Source organism: Festucalex cinctus, chromosome 16 (assembly GCF_051991245.1).
Source record: "Festucalex cinctus isolate MCC-2025b chromosome 16, RoL_Fcin_1.0, whole genome shotgun sequence".
Classification (NCBI taxonomy): domain Eukaryota; kingdom Metazoa; phylum Chordata; class Actinopteri; order Syngnathiformes; family Syngnathidae; genus Festucalex; species Festucalex cinctus.
This window is the reverse complement of record NC_135426.1, coordinates 3,650,079-3,675,203: the sequence shown is the minus strand read 5'-3', so window position 1 is coordinate 3,675,203 and position 25,125 is coordinate 3,650,079. Positions and strand designations below refer to the sequence as shown.

The 25,125-nt window shown below is 39.5% G+C and overlaps 1 protein-coding gene across 1 annotated transcript in view; it reads left to right on the top strand.

Moving 5' to 3' along the window:
* The window catches only part of LOC144003277 (differentially expressed in FDCP 6 homolog), an 82,855-nt gene that overhangs the window by 55,464 nt on the left and 2,266 nt on the right, over positions 1 to 25,125 (top strand). The window contains exons 8-11 of the mRNA XM_077499359.1: positions 16,884 to 16,991; positions 17,126 to 17,292; positions 22,748 to 22,958; positions 23,041 to 23,131. Of these exons, the coding sequence (XP_077355485.1) occupies positions 16,884 to 16,991; positions 17,126 to 17,292; positions 22,748 to 22,958; positions 23,041 to 23,131 (577 nt within the window). The remainder of the gene's footprint in view (positions 1 to 16,883; positions 16,992 to 17,125; positions 17,293 to 22,747; positions 22,959 to 23,040; positions 23,132 to 25,125) is intronic.

The following is a 25,125-nucleotide window of genomic DNA, read 5'->3' as shown; positions in this document are numbered from 1 at the left end:
ATTTAGAGTTTAAAAATTCTTACTTCACGAAGCATTGCCGGTTGTACGTTTAATCTAGAGCTACAAAAATTGGTACACATATGTAACAGGCTATGACCTACAAAAAACTCTTTTTGAACCATATGCTAAACCTAACAGGAAGTCCACCATTTTGATTTATTTTGGAACGTGTTGCCATTTTTTTGGCCATTTCATTGGGGTCTTATTTTAACGAACTCCTCCTACAGTGTTTATCCGATCATCTTCAAACTTGGTGTGATTCATCTTAAGATGTTGAAGATGAAAAGTTATTGAAAGCTTTGTATTTCGTCGCACGCTGTTGTCATGGCATGCACTGTTTTTAAAGGAAAAAAATATATCCTTCAAGAAGCATTCCCATTTGTACGAAGCAGCTAGAGCTATGAAAATTTGTAGACATATGTAACAGCCCAAGATGTACAAAAAAGTCTCTTGGTGCCCTGTGCTAAACCCAACAGGAAGTCCCCCAGGGGCCGGGCATCACATTTTGAGCTAAAAAACTCCTCTTTAACAAAGCATACCCGGCTGTACGTTTCACATAGAGTTACCAAAATTTGTAGAGGTGTATAACAGCCCTCGAGGTACAAAAAACTCTTTTTGAACCATATGCTAAACCTAACATGACGTCCGCTATTTTGATTTACTTTGGAATGTGTTGCCATTTTTTTTGGCCATTTCATAGGGGTCATATTTTAACAAACTCCTCCTACAGAGTTTATCCGATCATCTTCAAACTTGGTGTGATTCATCTTAAGATGTTGAAAATGAAAAGTTATTGAAAGTTTTTTATTTCGTCACACGCTGTTGTCGTGGCATGCACTTTTTGCAAAGGAAAAAAAATCCTTCTTAATGAAGCATTCCCAGTTGTACGAAGCAGCTAGAGCGACGAAAAATTGTAGACATATGTAACAGCCCAGGATGTACAAAAAAGTCTCTTGGTGCCATGTGCTAAACCCAACAGGAAGTCCCCCAGGGGCCGGGCATCACATTTTGAGCTCAAAAACTCCTCTTTAACGAAGCATTCCCGGTTGTACGTTTCACCTAGCGCTATGATAATTTGCAGGCATACATAAGAGCCCGTGATGTACAAAAAAAGTCTCTTGGAACCATGTGCTAAACAAAACAGGAAGTCTGCCATTTTGATTTATGATGGGATTTGTTGCCATTTTTTGTGGCCTTTTTCAGGGGTCATATTTTAACGAACCCCTCCTACAAAATTTATCCGACTGTCTTCAAACTTGGTGTGTTTCATCTTAAGATGTTTAAGATGCAAAGTAATCGAAAGTTTTTTATTTTGTAACACGCTGTTGCCATAGCAATGCATTGTTTGTCAAGTGCTGCTTTTTTTTTTTTTATACACATGAAAACTCATGAAACTTTGCAAACACATCAGACTTGTCATGAACATGAATTTTCAGAGATTTATTGTGCAATTTGCAATAAATAGCGCCCTCTAGACATTTTTATGAAGCATTTCCGATTGTATGATTATGCTAGACCTACAAAAAAGTATTATGTAGCCATTTGCCAAACCAAAGAGGAAGTCCGCTATTTTGATTTTATTTTGGGAAATATACATCATTTTTGGCCTTTTTCATTAAACTTTGCACAGAAAAGGCATGGAAAAAACTAACATTTTAAATGGTCCTTGTTCCATGTAACAGTTGTCAAGTGCTGCTTTTTTATTTTTTTTTATACACATGAAAACTCATGAAACTTTGCAAACACATCAGACTTGTCATGAACATGAATTTTCAGAGATTTATTGTGCAATTTGCAATAAATAGCGCCCTCTAGGCATTTTTATGAAGCATTTCCGATTGTATGATTATGCTAGACCTACAAAAAAGTATTATGTAGCCATTTGCCAAACCAAAGAGGAAGTCCGCTATTTTGATTTTATTTTGGGAACTATACATCATTTTTGGCCTTTTTCATTAAACTTTGCACAGACAAGGCATGGAAAAAACTAACATTTTAAATGGTCCTTGTTCCATGTAACAGTACCCCAACGTGCCAGTACCCTGACGTGCAAGTAACCCAATGTTGTGCTCAATAGCGCCCTCTATGCATTTTTATGGAGCATTTCCAATTGTATGATTCAAGCGATACACAACTAAAGATGACTTGACCTAGATTTGTGAAAACTGGGAGGCATACCTATTAGCTTAAGACCTACAAAAAGTATTCTGTAGCCGTATGCTAAACCTAAAAGGAAGTCCGCCATTTTGAATTTATTTTGGGAATTGCGCACCATATTTTGCGTTTTGATTAAACTTTGCACACACAAGGCTTGTCAAAAACATTTTAGATGGTCCTTGTCCTATTTTACAGTACCCCAACGTGCCAGTACCCCGACGTGCAAGTACCCCAACGTGGCCCGGGTTGCGAGGGCCCTTTATAGCTGCTCGCAGCTCTAGTTATTATTATTATTATTATTCTCCGCAAACAATCGCATTTTTGAGACGCTAAACGTGAACGAAAACTCACCAAACTTTACACGCACATCAGGCCTGGCGAAAAATTTGATATTTTAAAGTCGCCATACATGATAACAGAAAAATGGCTCCATAGCGCCACCTACATAGGTTAAACGGATCCCTTCTCGCTACGATTGTCCGACGGCTATGAAAATTGTGTGGCACCTGTAGCACATCCCAATGAACAAAAACCTCTTTGAAGTGTGTACCCTAAAATAGACAGAAAGTGAGGTATGAGTATTTAAATGTCCAATTTTTGCCAATTTTTGCACATTTACAGGGGTCATACTTTTGCCCGCTTCTCCTACACGGTTAACCCGATTGACTTCAAACTTGGGATGTACCATCTCAACACCTGGGACAACATCATTGTGAAAAATCTAAAGTTTTTGATATACTATATGACGGCGGCGGCGCATCAAATTTAGAGTTTAAAAATTCTTACTTCACGAAGCATTGCCGGTTGTACGTTTAATCTAGAGCTACGAAAATTGGTACACATATGTAACAGGCTATGACCTACAAAAAACTCTTTTTGAACCATATGCTAAACCTCACAGGAAGTCCACCATTTTGATTTATTTTGGAACGTGTTGCCATTTTTTTGGCCATTTCATTGGGGTCTTATTTTAACGAACTCCTCCTACAGTGTTTATCCGATCATCTTCAAACTTGGTGTGATTCATCGATGTTGAAGATGAAAAGTTATTGAAAGCTTTGTATTTCGTCGCACGCTGTTGTCATGGCATGCACTGTTTGCAAAGGAAAAAAAATATCCTTAAAGAAGCATTCCCATTTGTACGAAGCAGCGAGAGCTACGAAAATTTGTTGACATATGTAACAGCCCAAGATGTACAAAAAAGTCTCTTGGTGCCCTGTGCTAAACCCAACAGGAAGTCCCCCAGGGGCCGGGCATCACATTTTGAGCTAAAAAACTCCTCTTTTACAAAGCATACCCGGCTGTACGTTTCACATAGAGTTACCAACATTTGTAGAGGTATATAACAGCCCTCGATGTACAAAAAACTCTTTTTGAACCATATGCTAAACCTAACAGGACGTCCGCCATTTTGATTTACTGTGGAAAGTGTTGCCATTTTTTTTGGCCATTTCAAGGGGTCATATTTTAACGAACTCCTCCTACAGAGTTTATCCGATCATCTTCAAACTTGGTGTGATTCATCTTAAGATGTTGAAAATGAAAAGTTATTGAAAGTTTTTTATTTCGTCACACGCTGTTGTCGTGGCATGCACTTTTTGCAAAGGAAAAAAATCCTTCTTAATGAAGCATTCCCAGTTGTACGAAGCAGCTAGAGCGACGAAAAATTGTAGACATATGTAACAGCCCAGGATGTACAAAAAAGTCTCTTGGTGCCATGTGCTAAACCCAACAGGAAGTCCCCCAGGGGCCGGGCATCACATTTTGAGCTAAAAAACTCCTCTTTAACGAAGCATTCCCGGTTGTATGTTTCACCTAGCGCTATGATAATTTGCAAGCATACATAAGAGCCCATGATGTACAAAAAAGTCTCTTGGAACCATGTGCTAAACCAAACAGGAAGTCTGCCATTTTGATTTATGATGGGATTTGTTGCCATTTTTTGTGGCCTTTTTCAGGGGTCATATTTTAACGAACCCCTCCTACAAAATGTATCCGACTGTCTTCAAACTTGGTGTGTTTCATCTTAAAATGTTTAAGATGCAAAGTAATTGAAAGTTTTTTATTTTGTAACATGCTGTTGCCATAGCAATGCATTGTTTGTCAAGTGCTGCTTTTTTTTTTTTTTATACACATGAAAACTCATGAAACTTTGCAAACACATCAGACTTGTCATGAACATGAATTTTCAGAGATTTATTGTGCAATTTGCAATAAATAGCGCCCTCTAGACATTTTTATGAAGCATTTCCGATTGTATGATTATGCTAGACCTACAAAAAAGTATTATGTAGCCATTTGCCAAACCAAAGAGGAAGTCCGCTATTTTGATTTTATTTTGGGAATTATACATCATTTTTGGCCTTTTTCATTAAACTTTGCACAGACAAGGCATGGAAAAAACTAACATTTTAAATGGTCCTTGTTCCATGTAACAGTACCCCAACGTGCCAGTACCCTGACGTGCAAGTAACCCAACGTTGTGCTCAATAGCGCCCTCTATGCATTTTTATGGAGCATTTCCAATTGTATGATTCAAGCGATACACAACTAAAGATGACTTGACCTAGATTTGTGAAAACTGGGAGGCATACCTATTAGCTTAAGACCTACAAAAAGTATTCTGTAGCCGTATGCTAAACCTAAAAGGAAGTCCGCCATTTTGAATTTATTTTGGGAATTGCGCACCATATTTTGCGTTTTGATTAAACTTTGCACACACAAGGCTTGTCAAAAACATTTTAGATGGTCCTTGTCCTATTTGACAGTACCCCAACGTGCCAGTACCCCGACGTGCAAGCACCCCCAACGTGGCCCGGGTTGCGAGGGCCCTTTATAGCTGCTCGCAGCTCTAGTTATTCTTCTTCTTTTTATTTGTTATTATTCTTTTCCGCAAACAATCACATTTTTGAGACACTAAACGTGAACGAAAACTCACCAAACTTTACACGCAGATCGGGCCTGGCGAAAAATTTGATATTTTAAAGTCGCCATACACGATAACAGAAAAATGGCTCTGTAGCGCCACCTACATAGCTTAAACGGATCCCTGTCCCGCTACGATTGTCCTACGGCTATGAAAATTGTGTGGCACCTGTAGCATATCCAGATGAACAAAAACCTCTTTGATCTGTGTACCCTAAGATAGACAGAAAGTGAGATATGAGTATTTAAATGTCCAATTTTGGCCAATTTTTGCACATTTACAGGGGTCATACTTTTGCCCGCTTCTCCTCCACGGTTAATCCGATTGACTTCAAACTTGGGATGTACCATCTCAAGACCTGGGACAACACCATGGTAAAAAATCTAAAGTTTTTGACATACTATATGACGGCGGTGGGGCATCAAATTTAGAGTTTCAAAACTCTTACTAAACGTAGCATTGCCGGTTGTACGTTTAACCTTGAGCTACGAAAATTGGTACACATATGTAACAGACTATGATCTACAAAAAAGTCTGTTGGTGCCATATGCTAAACCCAACAGGAAGTCCGCCAGAGGCGGGGCATCAAATTTTGAGTTTCAAAATTCTTACTTAACGAAGCATTCCCGGTTGTACGTTTTACCTCGAGTTACCAAAATTTGAAGACATATGTAACAGCCCTCAAGGTACCAAAAAATTTTTTAGAACCATATGCTAAACCTAACAGGAAGTCCGCCATTTTGATTTACTTTGGAACGTGTTGCCATTTTTTTGGCCATTTCATAGGGGTCCTATTTTAACGAACTCCTCCTACAGAGTTTATCCGATCATCTTCAAACTTGGTGTGATTCATCTTAAGATGTTGAAGATAAAAAGTTATTGAAAGCTTTTTATTTCGCCGCACGCTGTTGTCGTGGCATGCACTTGTTTGCAAAGGAAAAAAATTCTTCTTAATGAAGAATTCTCAGTTGTACGAAGCAGCTAGAGCTACGAAAATTTGTAGACATATGTAACAGCCCACGATGTACAAAAAAAGTCTCTTGCTGCTTTGTGCTAAACCCAACAGGAAGTCCCGCAGGGCATCACATTTTGAGCTAAAAAACTCCTCTTCAACGAAGCATTCCCGGTTGTACGTTTCACCTAGCGCTATGATAATTTGGAGGCATACATAAGAGCCCACGATGTTCAAAAAAGTCTCTTAGAACCATATGCTAAACCAAACAGGAAGTCCGGCATTTTGATTTACGCCTTTTTTAGGGGTCACATTTTAACGAACTCCTACGAAATTTATCCGACTGTCTTCCAACTTGGTGTGTTTCATCTTAAGATGTTTAAGATGCAAAGTTATCGAAAGTTTTTTTTATTTTGTCACAAGCCGTTGCCATAACAATGCATTATTTGCCAAGTAAAATGCTTTTTTTTTTTTTTTGTCTAAACGAGCGAAAACTCATGAAACTTTACCCACACATCAGACTTGTCATAAACATGAATATTTTAGAGATTTCTTGTGCAATTTGCAATGAATGGCTCAATAGCGCCCTATAGACATTTTTATGAAGCTTTTGGAAATGTATGATTCAGCTAGATTTGTAAAAATTGGGATACCTATCAGCCTAAGACTGACAAAAAAGTTTCTAAAGCCATATGCTAAACCAAACAGGAAGTCTGCCATTTTGATTTACTTTGCTATTTGTAGCCATTTTTTGGGGCCTTTTATAGGCCTCATATTTTCTACAAAACTTATCAGATTGTCTTCATTCTTTGGCGTGTTTCATCTGAAGATATTTAAGATGAAAAGTTATTGAAATTGTTTGTCACGCCTTTGCTCTAGCGATGCATTGTTTGCAAAGAAAAATGCTTTTTTTTTTTTGAAAGTCTAAACATGAGCGAAAACTCAAAACTTTGCACACAGATTCTGATCCTCTCAAGAACATGAATATTTTAGAGATTTGTTGTGCAATTTGTAATAAATGGCTCAATAGCGCCCTCTAGACATTTTTATGAAGTATTTCCGATTATATGATTCAGCTAGATGTGTGAATATTTGGAGGCACACCTATCAGTCTAATACCTACAAAAATTATTCTATAACCATGTGCCAAACCATTTTGATTTTATTTTGTTAATTGTGCATCATTTTTGGCCTTTCCATGAAACTTTGCAAGCACAAAGCAAGGCAAAAACATTTACAATTTAGACGGTTTCCTATGAAACAGTACCCCAACATGTCAGTACCCCGACGTGCAAGTACCCCAACGTGGCCCAGGTTGCGAGGGCCCTTTATAGCTGCTCGCAGCTCTAGTTATTCTTCTTTTTCTTTGTTATTATTCTTTTCTGCAAACAATCACAATGCAATGTTGCAATGTTCCATGCAGAAGGGGCAGAGAAAACAAAAGCCTTTTTCCCCAGCTCAGTGCGGGCAAATGGAACAGAGAGCAACAAAAGATCATTGGAACGCAAAGCATAAGAATCAACACTTTTCAATGTGATTAAATTACAAATATAAGTTTTTTTTTTTTTTTTTTTTTTTTTTTTTTTTTTTTAAAGAAAAAAAAAAAAAAATTACAAATATAAGAGGGCAGCAGTCCAAGCATAGCCTTGTAAATAAAAATGTACCAGTGAGTCAACCTCCTGGTGGACAAAGGAGGCCATCCCACTCGAGAGTACAGTTCACAGTGATGGGTCAAGGCTCTACAATTTGTAACAAACCTCAAAGCAGCATGATATACAGAGTCAATCTTACTCAAACACTGAGCTGAAGCATTCATATACAACACATCCCCATAATCTAAAACAGATAAAAAAAGTTGCAGTGACAAGACGCTTTTTGACCTCAAAAGAAAAACATCATTTATTCCGAAATAAGAAACCCAGTTTTAGTTTGAGTTTCTTCACGAGGTTCTCAACATGGGGTTTAAAAGTCAAAGTGTCGTCAAGCAAAATACCAAGATACTTATATGTATGAACCACCTCTATTTCATTTCCCTCCAGAGTGGACACTTTGGGGGGAAATTGTGGGCTTTTCCTGGAATTTGAAAACATCAGTTTAGTTTTGTCCGCATTAAGGACTAGTTTTAGTTGCAGAAGTGTGTGCTGCACAACATTAAAAGCTTTCTGCAACGAAGCAACAGCAGCAGCTGAGCATGAGCCAAAGGAGTAAATTATTGTGTCATCAGCATAAAAATGCATATTGGCGTCCAACACGCTTTGTCCCAGATCATTAATGTACATAATGAACAGGAGGGGTCCGAGCACAGAGCCCTGCGGCACCCCTTTGTGAACACTCAAGAATTCAGAACATAAACCATCATGTTTAATACATTGGGTCCTGTCACTCAAATAATTTGTGAACCACGAGACTACATCATCTGACAGACCAAGACTGATGAGCCTTTGCTTTAAAACTGTGTGGTCCACAGTGTCAAATGCCTTTGACAGATCAATAAAAAGTGCAGCACAGTATTGCTTTTTATCAAGAGCAACAAGTATATCATTAACCACTTTTGTAGCAGCAGTCATTGTGCTGTGCTTTTTCCTAAAGCCTGATTGCAAATTTGAGAGCAGTTCATTTGAGTAGAGAAACTCTTTAAGTTGATCACACACAAGAGATTCAAAAATTTTAGATAAGACACACAAGTTTGATATTGGTCTGTAGTTTGTTAAAACAGCTGGGTCACCTCCTTTTAAGAGAGGAACCACAAAAGCTGACTTCCACACTGCAGGGATTACTTTGTTTTCAATTGATCGATTAAAAAGTACTGTAAGAGGCATTGCAATAAAATCAGCAGCCATTTTCAAAAAGTAAGGCTCTATCAAATCTGGTCCTGGAGGTTTTCGGTGATTCAGAATTTTGAGAGCCTTATGAACTTGCTGTACAGTAAAAGGTACAAATCTAAAATGTTCTCCAGAAAACATTTTAGAATTTGTGCAGTGAGGCAAAGAGGCAGCTCCTGTGGAGTCAAACAAAGAACCAGATGACACAAAATGCTTATTAAAGCAGTTTAAGATCTCAGTTCTGTCATAAACTGGAATTGAATCCTTCAAAACAAAAGTAGGAAGAACTTCAGGGCCTTTGTTCACAGAAAAACCCTTGATCACTTTCCAAAATTTTGGTGGATTATTGAGGCTCTCAGAGGTAACAGCTAAGTAGTATTCAGACTTAGCCTTTTTAATAAAAGAAGTACATTTATTTCTCAGTTGTTTAAAAATAGACCAATCACGAACAGAATTACTTTTCCTGGCTTTGGCCCATGCCACATTACGCTGATGAATGACATCAGACAACTCTGGAGAGAACCAGGGGTTTTCTCGCCCTTTTACTCTGAATTTCCTAATGGGGGCATGTTTATTTACAATTTTTTCAAAATTTTCTTTAAAAAATGTCCAAGCTAACTCGACATCTGGCAACAGATTTATATGTTCCCAATTAACAAAGGACAAATCATGATGATAGGCTTGTTCATTAAAATTCTTTAAGTTCCGCTTAAAAATAATACGTGGTTTAGATTTGGGGATTTTTGTATCCCTGCACGCTGCAACAACACAATGATCACTCAGGTCATTACAAAAAACACCCACAGATGAAAATTTATGTGGAGCGTTTGTAAGAATTAAATCAATCAAGGTAGACTTCTCAGGACTTTTAATGTTTGGCCGAGTTGGATGATTGATCAACTGGCTTATATTAACAGAGTCACAGAAAGATTTAAATTCTTCAGAAGAAGTGTTTAACCAATTCCAATTCATGTCTCCTGCCATTAAAAGCTCATTGTAGTTTAATTTAGATAAAAGATATTTTAAAGATGATAATGTCTCCTTGGTGGCAGATGGAGGTCTATAACAACCAACAACAGTTATAGAAAGGGATTTGGCTATTACCAAATTCAAGGCCAGAAACTCCATCTGCTTAGGAATTGACTTAGACAAGACAACTAAAACATCAAATCTTGATTTAACATAGATGGCTACACCACCACCTTTTTTAGGCCTGTCAGTACGATAGACATTGTAGTCATTTATGTTGATGTCATCATCTGTGATGCGTCTTGTCAGCCACGTTTCAGAGATGATCGCAATGTCTGCATCTGTTGATCTAATCCAGATTTTGACTGTATCCATTTTAGGTAGTAAACTACGCACGTTAAGATGAACAATTTTAAGGCCAGTCACTGAATTAAAATCAGAAAGAGTCTGGATACATTGCAGATCAGGTCCAGGGTTTGGTTGCACATTTCCAGATAGTAGTAAAAGTAGAACAATCATCAATCTTTGTTTCACATTACATTTTGACACAAAGTTTTTGTATGTTGAAGTAGAGCAATTCTTTTCACAAAGCGAAAGCGTGAGGTCATATAAAGCGAGAGCATTTTGGAGTTTAAGTAATTCCTTGGGTACCTCAGTCCAGCAGTTTAAGACCCAGACCAAATGAATCTGAGGTTGCTCATAAGCAACATTAGAGTCAGTGCCACCATAATAATTGTCCCGAAAACACAACACATTGTGATGGGTACTCACCCAGGGAACATTGTTGAGTCTCATGTCCCAAGTTGCCAACAAACATATTAAAATAATAAAAAACGCCATTGTCCTTCACTGCAAAGAAATATTGCAGGCTCAGGCTAGTTAGCTCAGCTCCAGGAGGGGCGTGGGCCTCCAAGCCCAGACTCCAGGGGGATGTTGCGGGCTCAAGCCAGCTAGCTCAGCTCAAGGAGGGGCGTGGGCCTCCGGGCCCAGTCTCCAGGGGGATGTTGCAAGCCCAAGCTGATCAGCTCAGCTCCAGGAGGGGCGTGGGCCTCCAAGCCCAGTCTCCAGGGGGATGTTGCGGGCTCAAGCCAGCTAGCTCAGCTCAAGGAGGGGCGTGGGCCTCCGGGCCCAGTCTCCAGGGGGATGTTGCAGGCTCAGGCTAGTTAGCTCAGCTCAAGGAGGGGCATGGGCCTCCGAGCCCAGTCTCCAGGGGGATGTTGCAAGCCCAAGCTGATCAGCTCAGCTCCAGGAGGGGCGTGGGCCTCCAAGCCCAGTCTCCAGGGGGATGTTGCAGGCCCAAGCTAATTAGCTTAGCTCCAGGAGAGATGTGGGCCTCCAAGCCCAGCCTCAAGAGGGATGTTGCAGGCCCAAGCTAGTTAGCTCAACTCCGGGAGGGACGTTGGCCTCCAAGCCAAGTCTCAAGAGGGATGTTGCAAGCTCAAGCTAGTTTGCTCAGCTCCAGGAGGAATGTGGGCCTCCAAACCCAGTCTCTAGGGGGATGTTAAAGGCTCAAGCGAGTTAGCTCGGCCCCAGGTGATGCAGCAGGCCCAAGCCTGTTAGCCAGACTCAGATAATAGCAGAATTTTTTAAACTTAAAATTAAAAAGTCCACAGTTCACTTAAAACATCCAAAGGGATTATCTATAAAAAAAAATAATCAACTTCAACTTATTAAAACAAATTCAGATGCAATAAAATCCATTAAAACATCTCAAATCCAGAGAGACACTGAGCAGACAATACACATGCCGCCATCTTAAGATGTTGAAGATGAAAAGTTATTGAAAGCTTTTCATTTCGTCGCACGCTGTTGTCGTGGCATGCACTTTTTGCAAAGGAAGAAAATCCTTCTTAATGAAGCATTCCCAGTTGTACGAAGCAGCTAGAGCTACGAAAATTTGTAGACATATGTAACAGCCCAAGATGGACAAAAAAGTCTCTTGGTGCCCTGTGCTAAACCCAACAGGAAGTCCCCCAGGGCCCGGGCATCACATTTTGAGCTAAAAAACTCCTCTTTAACAAAGCATGCCCGGCTGTACGTTTTACCGAGAGTTACCAAAATTTGAAGAGGTATGTAACAGCCCTCGAGGTACAAAAAACTGTTTTTGAACCATTTGCTAAACCTAACAGGAAGTCCGCCATTTTGATTTACTTTGGAACGCATTGCCATTTTTTTGGCCATTTCATAGGGGTCTTATTTTAACGAACCCCTCCTTCAGAGTTTATCCGATCATCTTCAAACTTGGTGTGATTCATCTTCAGATGTTGAAGATGAAAAGTTATTGAAAGCTTTTTATTTCGTCGCACGCTGTTGTCGTGGCATACACTGTTTGCAAAGGAAAAAAATCCTTCTTAATGAAGCATTCCCACTTGTACGAAGCAGCTAGAGCTACGAAAATTTGGAGACATATGTAACAGCCCACAATGTACAAAAAAAATGCTTTGAGTGCCATGTCCTAAACCAAATAGGAAGTCCGCCATTTTGATTTACGTTGGGATTTGTAGCCATTTTTTGTGGCCTTTTTTAGGGGTAATATTTTAATGAACTACAAAATTCATCCGACCGTCTTCAAACTTGGTGTCTTTCATCTTAAGATGTTTAAGATGCAAAGTTATCGAAAGTTTTTTAGTTTGTCGCACGCTGTTGCCATGGCGATGCATTGTTTGCCAAGTAAAGTGCTGCTTATTTTTTTTTTGTCTATACGTGTGAAAACTCATGAAACTTTGCACACACATCAGACTTGTAATGAACATGAATTTTTAGAGATTTCTTGTGCAATTTGCAATAAATCGCGCCCTCTAGACATTTTTTACGGAGCATTTCCGATTGTATGATTCAAGCGCTATATTACTAATGACTTGACCTAGATTTGTGAAAACTGGGAGGCATACCTATTAGCCTAAGACCTACAAAAGGTATTCTGTAGCCGTATGCTAAACCTAAAAGGAAGTCCGCCATTTTGAATTTATTTTGGGAATTGCTCACCATCTTTGGCCTTTTGATAAAACTTTGTACACACAAGGTTTGTCAAAAACATTTTAGATGGTCCTTGTCCTATTTGACAGTACCCCAACATGCCAGTACCCGGACGTGCAAGTACCCCAACGTGGCCCAGGTTGCGAGGGCCCTTTATAGCTGCTCGCAGCTCTAGTTATTATTCTTATTCTCCGCAAACGATCACATTTTTGAGACACTAAACGTGAACGAAAACTCACCAAACTTTACACACACATCAGGCCTGGCGAAAAATTTGATATTTTATAGTCGCCATACATGACAAAAGAAAAATGGCTCCTTAGCGCCCCCTACATAGGTTAAACGGATCCCTGTCCCGCTACGATTGTCCGACGGCTATGAAAATTGTGTGGCACCTGAAGCACATCCCAATGAACAAAAACCTCTTTGATGTGTGTACCCTAAAATAGACAGAAAGTGAGGTATGATCATCTGAATGTCCAATTTTGGCCCAGTTTTGCACATTTACATGGATCATACTATTGCCCGCTTCTCCTACACGGTTAACCCGATTGACTTCAAACTTGGGCTGTACCATCTCAACACCTGGGACAACATCATGGTAAAAAAAATCAAACGTTTTTGACATACTATATGACGGGGACGAGGCATCAAATTTAGAGTTTCAATACTCTTACTTAACAGACCATTGCTGGTTGTACGTTTATTCTAGAGCTACGAAAATTGGTACACATATGTAACAGACGACCTACAAAAACGTCTTTTGGTGCCATATGCTAAACCTAAGAGGAAGTCCGCCAGAAGCAGGGCATCAAATTTGTTGTTTCAAAATTCTTACTTAATGAAGCATTCCCAGCTGTAAGTTTCACTGAGAGTGACCAAAATTTGAAGACATATGTAACAGGCCTCGAGGTACAAAAAACTCTTTTTGAACCATATGCTAAACCTAACAGGAAGTCCGCCATTTTGATTTACTTTGGAACGTGTGGCCATTTTTTGGGCCATTTCATAGGGGTCTTATTTTAACGAACTCCTACAGAGTTTATCCGATCATCTTCAAACTTGGTGTGATTCATCTTAAGATGTTGACGATGAAAATTAATTGAAAGCTTTTTATTTCGTCGCACTCTGTTGTCGTGGCATGCACTTGTTTGCAAAGGAAAAAAAATCCTTCTTAATGAAGCATTCCCAGTTGTACGAAGCAGCTAGAGCTACGGAAATTTGGAGACATATGTAACAGCCCACGATGTACAAAAAAAGTCTCTTGGTGCCATGTACTAAACCCAACAGGAAGTCCCCCATTTTGTGCTAAAAAAAAAAAAACCTCCTCTCTAACGAAGCATTCACGGCTGTACGTTTCACCTAGAGCTATGATAATTTGGAGGCATACATAAGAGCCCACGATGTACAAAAAAGTCTCTTGGAACCATATGCTAAACCAAACAGGAAGTCTGACATTTTGATTTACTTTGGTATTTGTAGCCACTTTTTGGGGCCTTTATAGGGGTCATATTTTCTGCAAAACTTATCACATCGTCTTCATTCTTTGGCATGTTTCATCTTAAGATATTTAAGATGAAAAGTTATTGAATTTTTTTATTTTGTCACACGCCTTTGCTGTAGCGATGCATTGTTTGCAAAGAATTATTTTTTTTGAGAGTCTAAACATGGGCAAAAACTCACAAAATTTTGCACACAGATCAGATCTCTCACGAACATGAATATTTTAGAATTTGTTGTGCAATTTGTAATAAATGGCTCAATAGCGGCGTCTAGATATTTTTATGAAGTATATCCGATTATATGGTTCAGCTAGATGTGTGAATATTGGGAGGCATACCTATCAGCCTAATACTTCCAAAAATTATTCTATAGCCATGTGCCAATCCATTTTGATTTTATTTTAATTGTGCATCATTTTTGGCCTTCCATGAAACTTTGCAAACACAAAGCATGTCAAAAACATTTAAAATTTAGACGGTTTCCTATGAAACAGTACCCCAACATGCCAGTACCCCGACATGCAAATACCCCAACGTGGCCCGGGTTGCGAGGGCCCTATATAGCTGCTCGCAGCTCGAGTTTAATTTGAAATATAAATATTTAACCTTTAAAAAGACACCAACACAATTAAACAGAATATGTGCACAGTGTGAAGTAGTTCAGAAACATAAATTTAAGGTCATGAAATAAACCTACCATCCAGCCAAAAGAAATATCAAGCCACCTTATGGAACAATACATCTATCAAACACATTTTAAACCACTTAATATATCCAAAAATATTGCCAAAAGTGCCCTTCCCTTTTTATCAACAATTTTTGTTTTTCTTTTGCCATCACATTCATTTTTGGTTAATGTATGACACCTTTTTTTTTTTTTATCTGAGACACGATGATGACCATGGAATCACAACTGTTCTTTTTTTAATTTATTTATTTTGTCGTGGGGGTCGCTGTCGTTCATTTTGAGTTTGATGACGTAATTGCGGGCACGTCTCAGTTCCCCTAGCTGCTGCTCATGCTAGTTGTGTACATTGACAGGGAGCCACAAACTGAGAAATGAGATGCTTGCAAGTATGCTTTTAGCTTAGCTGGTGTTTTGGCTGTGGGACATACCTGTGTAGTTTGGACCCATGCATTGGATCGTCACGGAAGTTGTTATTTTGGCTCGCGCGCAGTACCAACGCCGGGACATACAAATGCACCGAGAGGACTCGATAGCCATGGCCTCCTGCTACTGTCTTCAGTTGCATGCAGTCACTCGTTGTGACGCACGCGCGTGCGCACGCACACTATCCCGTGACGTGTCGCGAGTCCAGCGTTGATGGTAGGCGGGCTCCCCAAAAAGGTGAGTGACGTCTTTGCATTATGTTTTCAACATCCAGGGAATGAAGCGTCTCTGAGTGCTACTTTGCTAGCTCTCTGTCAACACGGAAGTAGCTTGAATAGTGATGCTACTGAAACGTAAACAAAACAAGTAGAGTACGGCGCAGAACTCTTGCTATTGTTATGAAAACCATAAAGCCTCACTCGCAACCGATTCACAGCCGCGCGATATCCGGTCCACAGCTTTACAAGCAACGTATCTAAGGTTTCGCGGCGGATTTTGTATCGGTTGACGAGTTTGCCACTGATACGGTCGTTTAGCTCCCCTTTACGAACGATGGCTCGGTCGAATCGGTTTGTTGTCCCACCCCGAGTTTCCATCCGCCCATTTTTATTATAATTTTCAAGAAATGCGAAACTATAACTGAATGGAAACATTAGAAAGTCGAAAAAGAGCCCAAAATTTGCAAAAATGTTTTTGCGCTTGGAAGGGGTGGATTTTGAAGTGTATTGAAAAAATGCAAATTTTGGCTATGGAAACAAGTTTTGCAAATATACACGCTGACGAGACGCACATTTTGACCGCATATTACGTCACACTTACGTTTGTAGTCTCAAAGCAACGTCGGACGATAAACTAAGGTATGTTTTTCGGGGTTTAGTAGTTAAATGACGAAAAAGAAGTCTTTTTGGAATGAATTAAAGAAGCGAATATTAATGCAATTTTAGATGGAAAACAGCAAAGAAACGCTACGGTTTATCAAGAATTACAAAAGCAAATTCATGTGACATCATCGCACGGCGCAATCACTTCCTGTTCTTTCTACTTCTTTTAAATTACTGGTGGATCACATCACTATGGTGTATAGCGCCACCTACAGCGGCGGAGTCCCCTCTCACTATTCGCAAAAGAACAGAAACGGGCAAAAGTTACATGTCTGTTTTGCACATTTGTAAAAAGGTTGAAACATTTGGATGGAAACATGACTATTGCTAACCTCTCACGTCAATAGTTATTGGCAAAATTAAATGATTAAACAGGTCCCTGAAACGAGGTGATAAAAATGTTTTTGAAACAAAAATAGAGCTTAAAACTATGTAAAGTTTAAAAACAAAAATCTAGTAAAAAAATAAATAAATAAAAATAAAATCTGAAAGTGTCTTAATCCAAGCATTTGACTTTTTTAGATGACACTTTTTCCACAATGTTCACTCAATTGACTGTTAATTGCTTCTTCTTTTTTTTTTCTTAGCATGCGCGGGAGCTGGAAAGCCGGCGGCGGGAGGTGGAGGAGCGGGAGAGGAGGAAACAGAGGGAGGTGCAGATGGAGCTGGAGAGACAACTGGAAGAGGCCCAGATGGTCAGCTTGATATATATATATATATATATATATATATATATATATATATATATATATTATATTTTTTTTTACTCATTGGATTACTGTTGTTTTGGGGGAATATAAAAACTGCTCACTTGATGTGGTGGCACAAGATGAGGGAGAGCATGAAGGCGGAGATGCAGGAGCGGGCCAAGGAGGCCGAGCAGCAACGCCAGAGAATCCAAGAGCTGGAGGTCACGCAGTGCAAAATGGAGGCCGCGCTCAACATGGAGATCCAGGCACGGATGGAGGAGGAGAAGGCCAGGCAGGAGTTGGAGAGGTGACTAACCTGCACACGCATCATTGACAAATGCATATTTTCACATTTGGTCAAGTATGCCTAGCAACAAGTGATGATGATGGAAAGGTTACTGCCATCCTGTCTAGACAGTCGGAATTGTATATATAAATGGTACTTGATTTCTATACCGCTTTTCCTCCTTACAAGGCCCTCAAAGCGCTTTACGTTCGACTCTTTCACCAACGACCACTCTACCACTGAGCCACACCGCGCCACCCTGTAAAGTTAAGATTAAATTGCAAATTGAATGCGTACTGTCAAATTTGTCTTAAATGCGCCTAGTTTGACTGTCAAAAACCGAGTGGGTGTGACAATGTTAAAGCCGCAGTGTGTAGCTCACGACCGCCATCTATCGGTCAAACAAGATAATGCAATGATTTTAAGCACACGAACTACGGCGTCCCAGAGAGACCCTACTTCAACAGCCTCCCACCAATTTCACCGGAACGGAACGCAAACAACTTCTGGTATTCCCTCGAGTGATGACGTAAGTGAATTGCATTTGTTAGACATACTGTACAGATCCCTAATATTTGTGATTTAGTCATTTAATTTCAGAATTAATATTTTTGTCGGCATTGTTAGGAAATACTGTACGTCAGCTAATGATAATGGCTATCTATGTTCATATTTGTTAGTGCAACTAAACCATGCAACAGAGAACACACAGTTATGTTATATGTTTTATAGACATGTGGACCATCTCAAAGAGGGCGAGGAGGGGGCGAGGGAGACGACGAGGAAGAGAACGCGGTGTCTCGTAACGTACAATTATGTCATCATGGAAAAATAATTCCATTCGAGCATGCATGTGAATGGCTCAAAACATACCTTTGCTTGGAATATGTGGTATTTAGATTACATCGTTTGCTGATATGTTTAGTATATCGTACAAAAATAATGGTGTTAACTGTACACATCTGCAACTCAGACTCGTAAACCCCCCCGTGTCTTGTTGCTACTAACCACTCAGAAAAGTGCTGCTTACAAAAACATTTGAAACCCTTTACTCAGATATCGATTTGTCACCATGTTGAACAATTTTACCTAATAAATATCACAAAGCAACTTCATTAGTTTTGATTGAAGATAAAACAGCTTCCTTGTAGTTCGATGTGCAGGAATTTACATGGCTTTCACAAATGGTCTTGCTCATGTAATAATGTACTTCATTGGCTCAGTGACTTTCAGTTCATTGTTTGGTACCTCATCTGACATACAATTGTTACCTTCTTGCAGAGACTCGTACAGGAAATGACCATGGAGGAACATGAAGATATCCAAGTCCAGCTGATAGACTGACACCAAGAAATACTTTTTGACACATTGCTGACACATCAGCACCACCATGATTTCCTGTACCTGGATCCCAGACTGCAGCACCTTGGTGGACTTGTGGCAAATAAGTGACACTTTCCCAGATCCTCGAGGACAATAAAAAGGTTTTTTACCTGGCAGACTCCATGTCTGACACTGGTTGTTGTAGTTTGTATAACTTGTATATTGTTGTTGTGTGTTAATTTGTACATTTTGAATAACTAAAAAATACTATTTCCTTTGGCGTCAACATGCAGTGTTCATTCGACACCTAAACTAACACTATTTTACATGACCAGAAATGTAAAACATCAAAAGCCTGGAGAATTATTATAAATGCTTGCAATGACAAGGAATTCTTCATTGGCCAATGAATGTAAGGTACAGTACATGAAAATGAATAAATAAAATAAAGTAAAATAAAAGTCTACATGAAATGAACATATTAACTAAAAAAAAAAAAATGCTGTTAGAATATAATGAGCTACATGAATTGCAGTTGTTCCAGAAATTTACCAATACGCTGTGCATTTCAAAATATGGAAAATAGACATACAGGTTTGGGCCAAAAGTAGTGTTACAGAGCAGGTATGTGTTGTACACAGCTAAAATATCTGATTAACTGTTTTGTGTGTGTGTGTGTGTGTGTGTGTGTGTGTGTGTGTGTGTGTGTGTGTGTGTGTGTGCTGACATTGTCCCCCATGAACATTGCAACATTCCTCAAACTCTCCCGAACACATAGTATGATCTGTAACACTACTTTTCGCCTACTCTATGATGTTATTGGTGCAAAAGTAAGGAAGGCTTGTCCATTGATTGTGTGAACAGACTGCAGTAAAAATGAACACTTCAATGTTTGCTGGTTTTATTAAGTTTTACATGCTCCTTGACTGTACAAGTACATGTTATGGAGTGAGGGCATGTTCCCACCAACGCTGATATCATATTCTTCAAAGGCTTGCTGAGGAAAGTGAGGGAGGAGTCACTCCATGGCTTCAGACACCTGGTCAGCAGGTCCTGTGTAAAACAAGTGGTGCTTGTACATGTGACCATTCCGTATTGCTTCACACAAAAAGTTAATGTAGTGTGCAATACCGTCCATATGTAAATGACATACCAAGACGTCGGCTGACTTCAGTTTTTTGCAGCTCAGATATGGTAGGTGGAGATACTGGTGGTACAACACCAAGGCCTTCTGGGGTCCTCCATTCAAGTGTCCTCATTCGGGGCATTCCAATTTGGCTGCTGACTCTCCCCTTGATATTTTTTTTTCTTGCAGGTCGGTGATGTATTTAAACGGTGCATGAATGCTTGTATACATCAGAATATGGTTCTGGAACCCCTCAAGTTTGGCTGTTGATCTAGTGTGACACAAACAAAAACAAAATTATAAAATAAAATAAAATAATTGATGATACTACTATATGTCACCAACTTTCCAACAAAGCCCCCAAAATAGAGGTAAGATCTTTAGTTTTTGAGCCCAAAACATTGTATTAGCTAGATAAAAGTAACTTGACTGCATAGAATATGCAAAGGCTGCTTGCTTGTCGAGTTTCCGTGGAAAACGTAGCAGCCTGTAAATTCTTGTGCACCCAATTACACAATGGACCAGTACACACTTGAGTGAGAGAGTTCAGACTCTAGCAGTGCTTACGGTACAGCCAGCATTTAAATCCAGAAAGTTATTCCCTGCCGAAAATTAATTTCGAGAACACTATCTTCACCAACCACAACGAAAATAATTTTCAACTCCTCCACTAATACAGTATGCTTTAAATTCTCCATTGAAGTTATGGGCAAATATACCTCCGAAATCACAGTTACATTACATTACACAATAACTTGCGCATTTACTCTAAATATAACGTGCCAGCGGGAATCTTTTTTTTTTTCAAAGCAAGTAGCTACATAACGAAATCGTTCGAGTGGTGCGGAGTTGCTCATCAACAGCTACAGTGATCGTAAAACAAAGGTACGAACATCGTATTAATTAGTACGGTGTATACTTTTTCTCTCGCTCTCAAAACGTAAACACAAATGTACTCTTACTTACCGGTCAAGTAGAAAGCAGTCGAAGGCACCGGCACGTCCCAAACCTAGTCTGTTCCTCATTTCTCTCCATCTGGCAAATGCGGCTACAATATAAACTCTTGTTTTGTCGCACTGAAATAAAATAAATTCCCAAAGCAATTGTGATGCTTGATAATGCTCTCTTCGGGGACCGGAAACTCTTCTTCTTCGTGTACATGCGGTCGCCATACAAACCGGAAGTGCGTCTGCAAAGGCGCTCCAAAAACGCGTTAAGAATTGGAGCGCTGAAATTTGTCGTTGACGGCACCCGTAGCAGAAAGATGGCGGCGAAACATGGCGGACACTAGCGGGCGAGGCGCGGTCATGTAAAATAATTAGTGATTTATATACTTACCGTTATATTTTTTAAAAGTATGTTTATGCGATACAACATATCTTTTTACTTACTACTAACACAAACATTTGTTTTTTTTAAATGAATGACTTTTTATTTCACCACTAGATGCCACTGTATAATACTGAGTGTACCTTTAAAAAAATAAAAATAAATTAAAAGGATACTTGATTCATTGAACAATTTTCAGTCGTGAAAAGTTAATATTTTGTCCATGATGAATTTGACAACTTCATTATTTTTCCATGGACAATGAATACCTTGAAAAATTTTTTTTTTTTTTGTACTTGCTGTCGACTGATGATGACATCAGCTGTGCTGGGGAAGTAGGTAACGGACAATCATGGCTCACCTGGTTTCTGAGTTTAGTCAGCAAACTGAGCCATGATTGATTGTTACCTGCTTCCTCAGCACAGGTGATGTCTTCTTCAGTTGACAGCAAGTGGAAAAAATGTATTTTTAAAGGTATTAACTCATTCACTCCCAGCAATTTTCACTCTTCGCTCCCGGCTGTTTTACTGGATTTTAACTGATTTTGAAGGCCCACAGAATATTATGTTCTATTGCTATAAAAACATGAAACCAGCCAAAAGAAAGATTAGTCTCTTCTTTCAGCAGGAAAAAAATATATTTCTATCTGTTTCTGTTTTGCAACAATTAGCATTAGAATATAGCTAGGTTTCAACATTATTCACAAATCCAATTAGAATTGTGGGGAAACAGCTTGTATTAATCATGGCTCTGCTTGATCTCTTATACTCTGCTGCCACCTGCTAGCCGTTTTTGTAATAACTACCATTGCTTCAACTGTTCTCTGCAGTAGAGAGGCTGCATCAAAGCCTTCTGTATGATCGAGTATAAAAAACAAAACAAAAAAAACACAAACGTATGAATACATCTTTGGGACATTTAAACAAGTTTTTGGGAGTAAATGAGTTAATTGTTATACATGAAAAATAATAGTTACCACATTAATCATTAGGGCTGGGAATCTGTCTTGCGATTTGATTACGATTTTTGGGTCTACGATTCGGTCCAGAATCGATTTTCGATTCAAACGATTTTCAATTCAAAATTATTTGATTGACAAATGATTTGTGCTTCAATTTACAAATATGCACAACATTGTCATGATCTACTCCAGTCTGCTTTGCAAGACAAAATGACAAATAGAGACATTAGTGTCTTTTTTTTTTGTTTAAACATTTAATTTTGTATTGTAAGTGCTTTTTTTCCCCACAAAAACAGCATGTGGGCTACAACTGCCTTTTCCCCTTCTTCTTCATTTCTAATTTAAATAAAATCGATCTTTGGATATTAATATCGATTCAATTGATAAATGAGAATTTCGATTCTTTTATGAATCGATTTTTTGGCACACCCCTATTAATTATAGACAAAATATTAACTTTTTACTGCTGAAAATGACCTCATGAGTGCCTCTGCCTAGCGACAAGTAGTGACAATGGTGAAGTTTAAAATAATAATTTGATCGCGATTACCATACAGTTCATGCTACACAGCTTCAATTTTATTTCACATTTATGTTATTGCAGTGACATTAATCATGGCAATTTATTGTTAAATAAAAACAAATGATAGTAAAATATAAGAAAGTAAAATGTAAAACAAATGTAAGACGACTTCTCCATTTTGATGATCCTGTCTCCTTTTTCATCACACCTGCAGGCTGCTTGAGGCCGAGGAGGAAAAGAGAGAGCAATTCCAGCTCCTGCAGGAGCAGCAGCGGGTCCTGCGCAGCCTCAGCCCCGAGGAGGATGGCGACGCCCCCGACGTCGACCGCGACGCGGACCCCCGCGCCCCTGACGCCCTTCACTCGGCCTCGCTGGAGCTCCAGGATCTGCGGGCATCACGACAGAGGAGCCACCAGCACCTAGAGGTGAGGAGCATCTCAGCCCACTCCGACACTTTTTGGGACTGCGAGCCCGTTCTGTTTCCTCATTTGGACGTCCGCATTCCAGGAAGTTCAGGAGAAGCTTCGGAACGCCAGTCAACATGTCCGCCACTGGAACGTCCAACTGAACCGCCTCATGAAGCCAATCGGCCCCGGAGGTGCACACGCTCGACACACCTTTTGGCACAAGATCATTCACGATTCACTTCTGTGAACTCTCCATTGTGCATGACATAAATATCGTTTGTTAGCTTCATGCAAAAAAACACCATCGACAGGCTAAAAATAGCATCAGTTTTGTGCAATTATAACCCTTTTAAGCAGCGGATATTTGAACACAAACAGTGGAGGAGTTTTCAGCAGATATGAATTATTAATTTTAATTAATGAATTAATATTAATTTTAGTGAATTAAAACTAACAAAACAAAAACAAAAATTCAATGATTTTTGTTCACAAAATCAAAACAAAAATGCTGTTTAAAAATCGAAAACTAAAGCCTAATTTATGCCTCCACGTTTGCTCTCGCGTTGATGACCGCCGTAGATCACATGATCTACGGCGTTCAATTATTTTAAGTGCCGCGTCGCTCGTGGCCGGCTGCGGTGCACATGTCGCCAATCCTTGAACGCCGTAGATGGCGGGGCGTAGCTCGCTTCTGATTGGTCCGTTCGATGGCGTTTTTTCTTTTTTTTTTCTCTCTCTCTCTCTCCCTGCCCCCCGCCCAAATAGTTTCCGTGAAGGCAACTGGCGGCGCAAATCGACTTCCTGCTCGGAGACCACGGCTGTGCATGTGGATATGTGCCCGGGACGAGAGGCGGAAAACAACAATAACTTAAAAAAAAAAAAAAACTGTGTTCGCTAAGCGCATGGCTGTTGTGTTTTGGCGAGTTTACGGCCGACACCGGTGCAAATTGGCAATAATTAATTGCCACGGTGATGAACTTACTCTCCCCCCGGCTTTGTTTCGTGTTTCTGAATTAAATTGAACTTCCTGAATCCGTCATAAAATGCAGAGGAATCGCCACTCTGTGGCGTCCCAGCCATAGCGACAGCGGGACTTGGTGTGAAACTCCAGCAGACATAGATGTGTATTGCGCACAAGTCGGAAGGCAAACGCATGAGCGGAGCTACGCCGTAACGCCTCCGCGCGAGCCTCTCGCAGAAGCATACTGAGGCCTTAACTGAAACTACATTTTATGTTTACAAAACTAACTAATTAAAGCAAAAATGTCCGTCGTTTTAGTCTTTGCTAATTAATATAAGGCATGAGCCTTTGGGGATGATTTTTAATGTGATTTGAAGTCGATTTATTTTGACATGAATTAGGGATGTAACGATATCCAAATATCACGATATGATAATTATCACGATATTGTGGGGGTGTTGGCGATGTTTACAAAAGATCACAATATTGTAGAAAAAAAGAGCTCATACTAAAAAAAAAAAAAAAAAAAAAAAAGCACAATATTGTGCTTTTGTACATAACAGCAATGCATATAAACCACCTACATTCTTTTTTTTCTTCTTCTTCTTTTTTAAGAGAGAGCTCAGAATTGTTCATTCGGTAGTCTTACAGATCAACGTCTTATCATCATTGCTCTCTTTTTTTAAATTTATTATTATTTATTTATTTATTTTACGTGTATGTGTGCGCGTATGTGTGTGCGTGCGCGTGCTTGTAAATACAAATACATTTATATTTATTAATTCACCTAAAACCTAATAAAAATCCCATTACCCTTCACCTTAACCATGTACTTCAGAGTCTCGCCAGAGTCGTGAGGTTCAAACTGTCAGGAGACCAGAGAAAAGGTCAGAAAAGATAAAAAGAAAAGAAAGATATATCAAAGTGAAATCCAGCACCAACCAAACACTTCCTGCCTTCCCCATGGTTACAAAATCAAAGTCTTACGCCAACCCCAGAAGCCTCTAAATTCCAACAAATTAAAGAGATCTCAAGAGACCAGAGGAAAAACTAAAGAGAGGAAGGAGGGAAGGATCGATGAGGCAGAGTGAGAACCACAGAAACCAGTACATCCAGTCCATCAAAGTGAAATCCAGCACCAACCAAACACTTACTGCGTGGTGACAAAACCAGACTCTTACGCCAACCCCAGAAACCTCTAAATTCCAACAAATTAAGCAGATC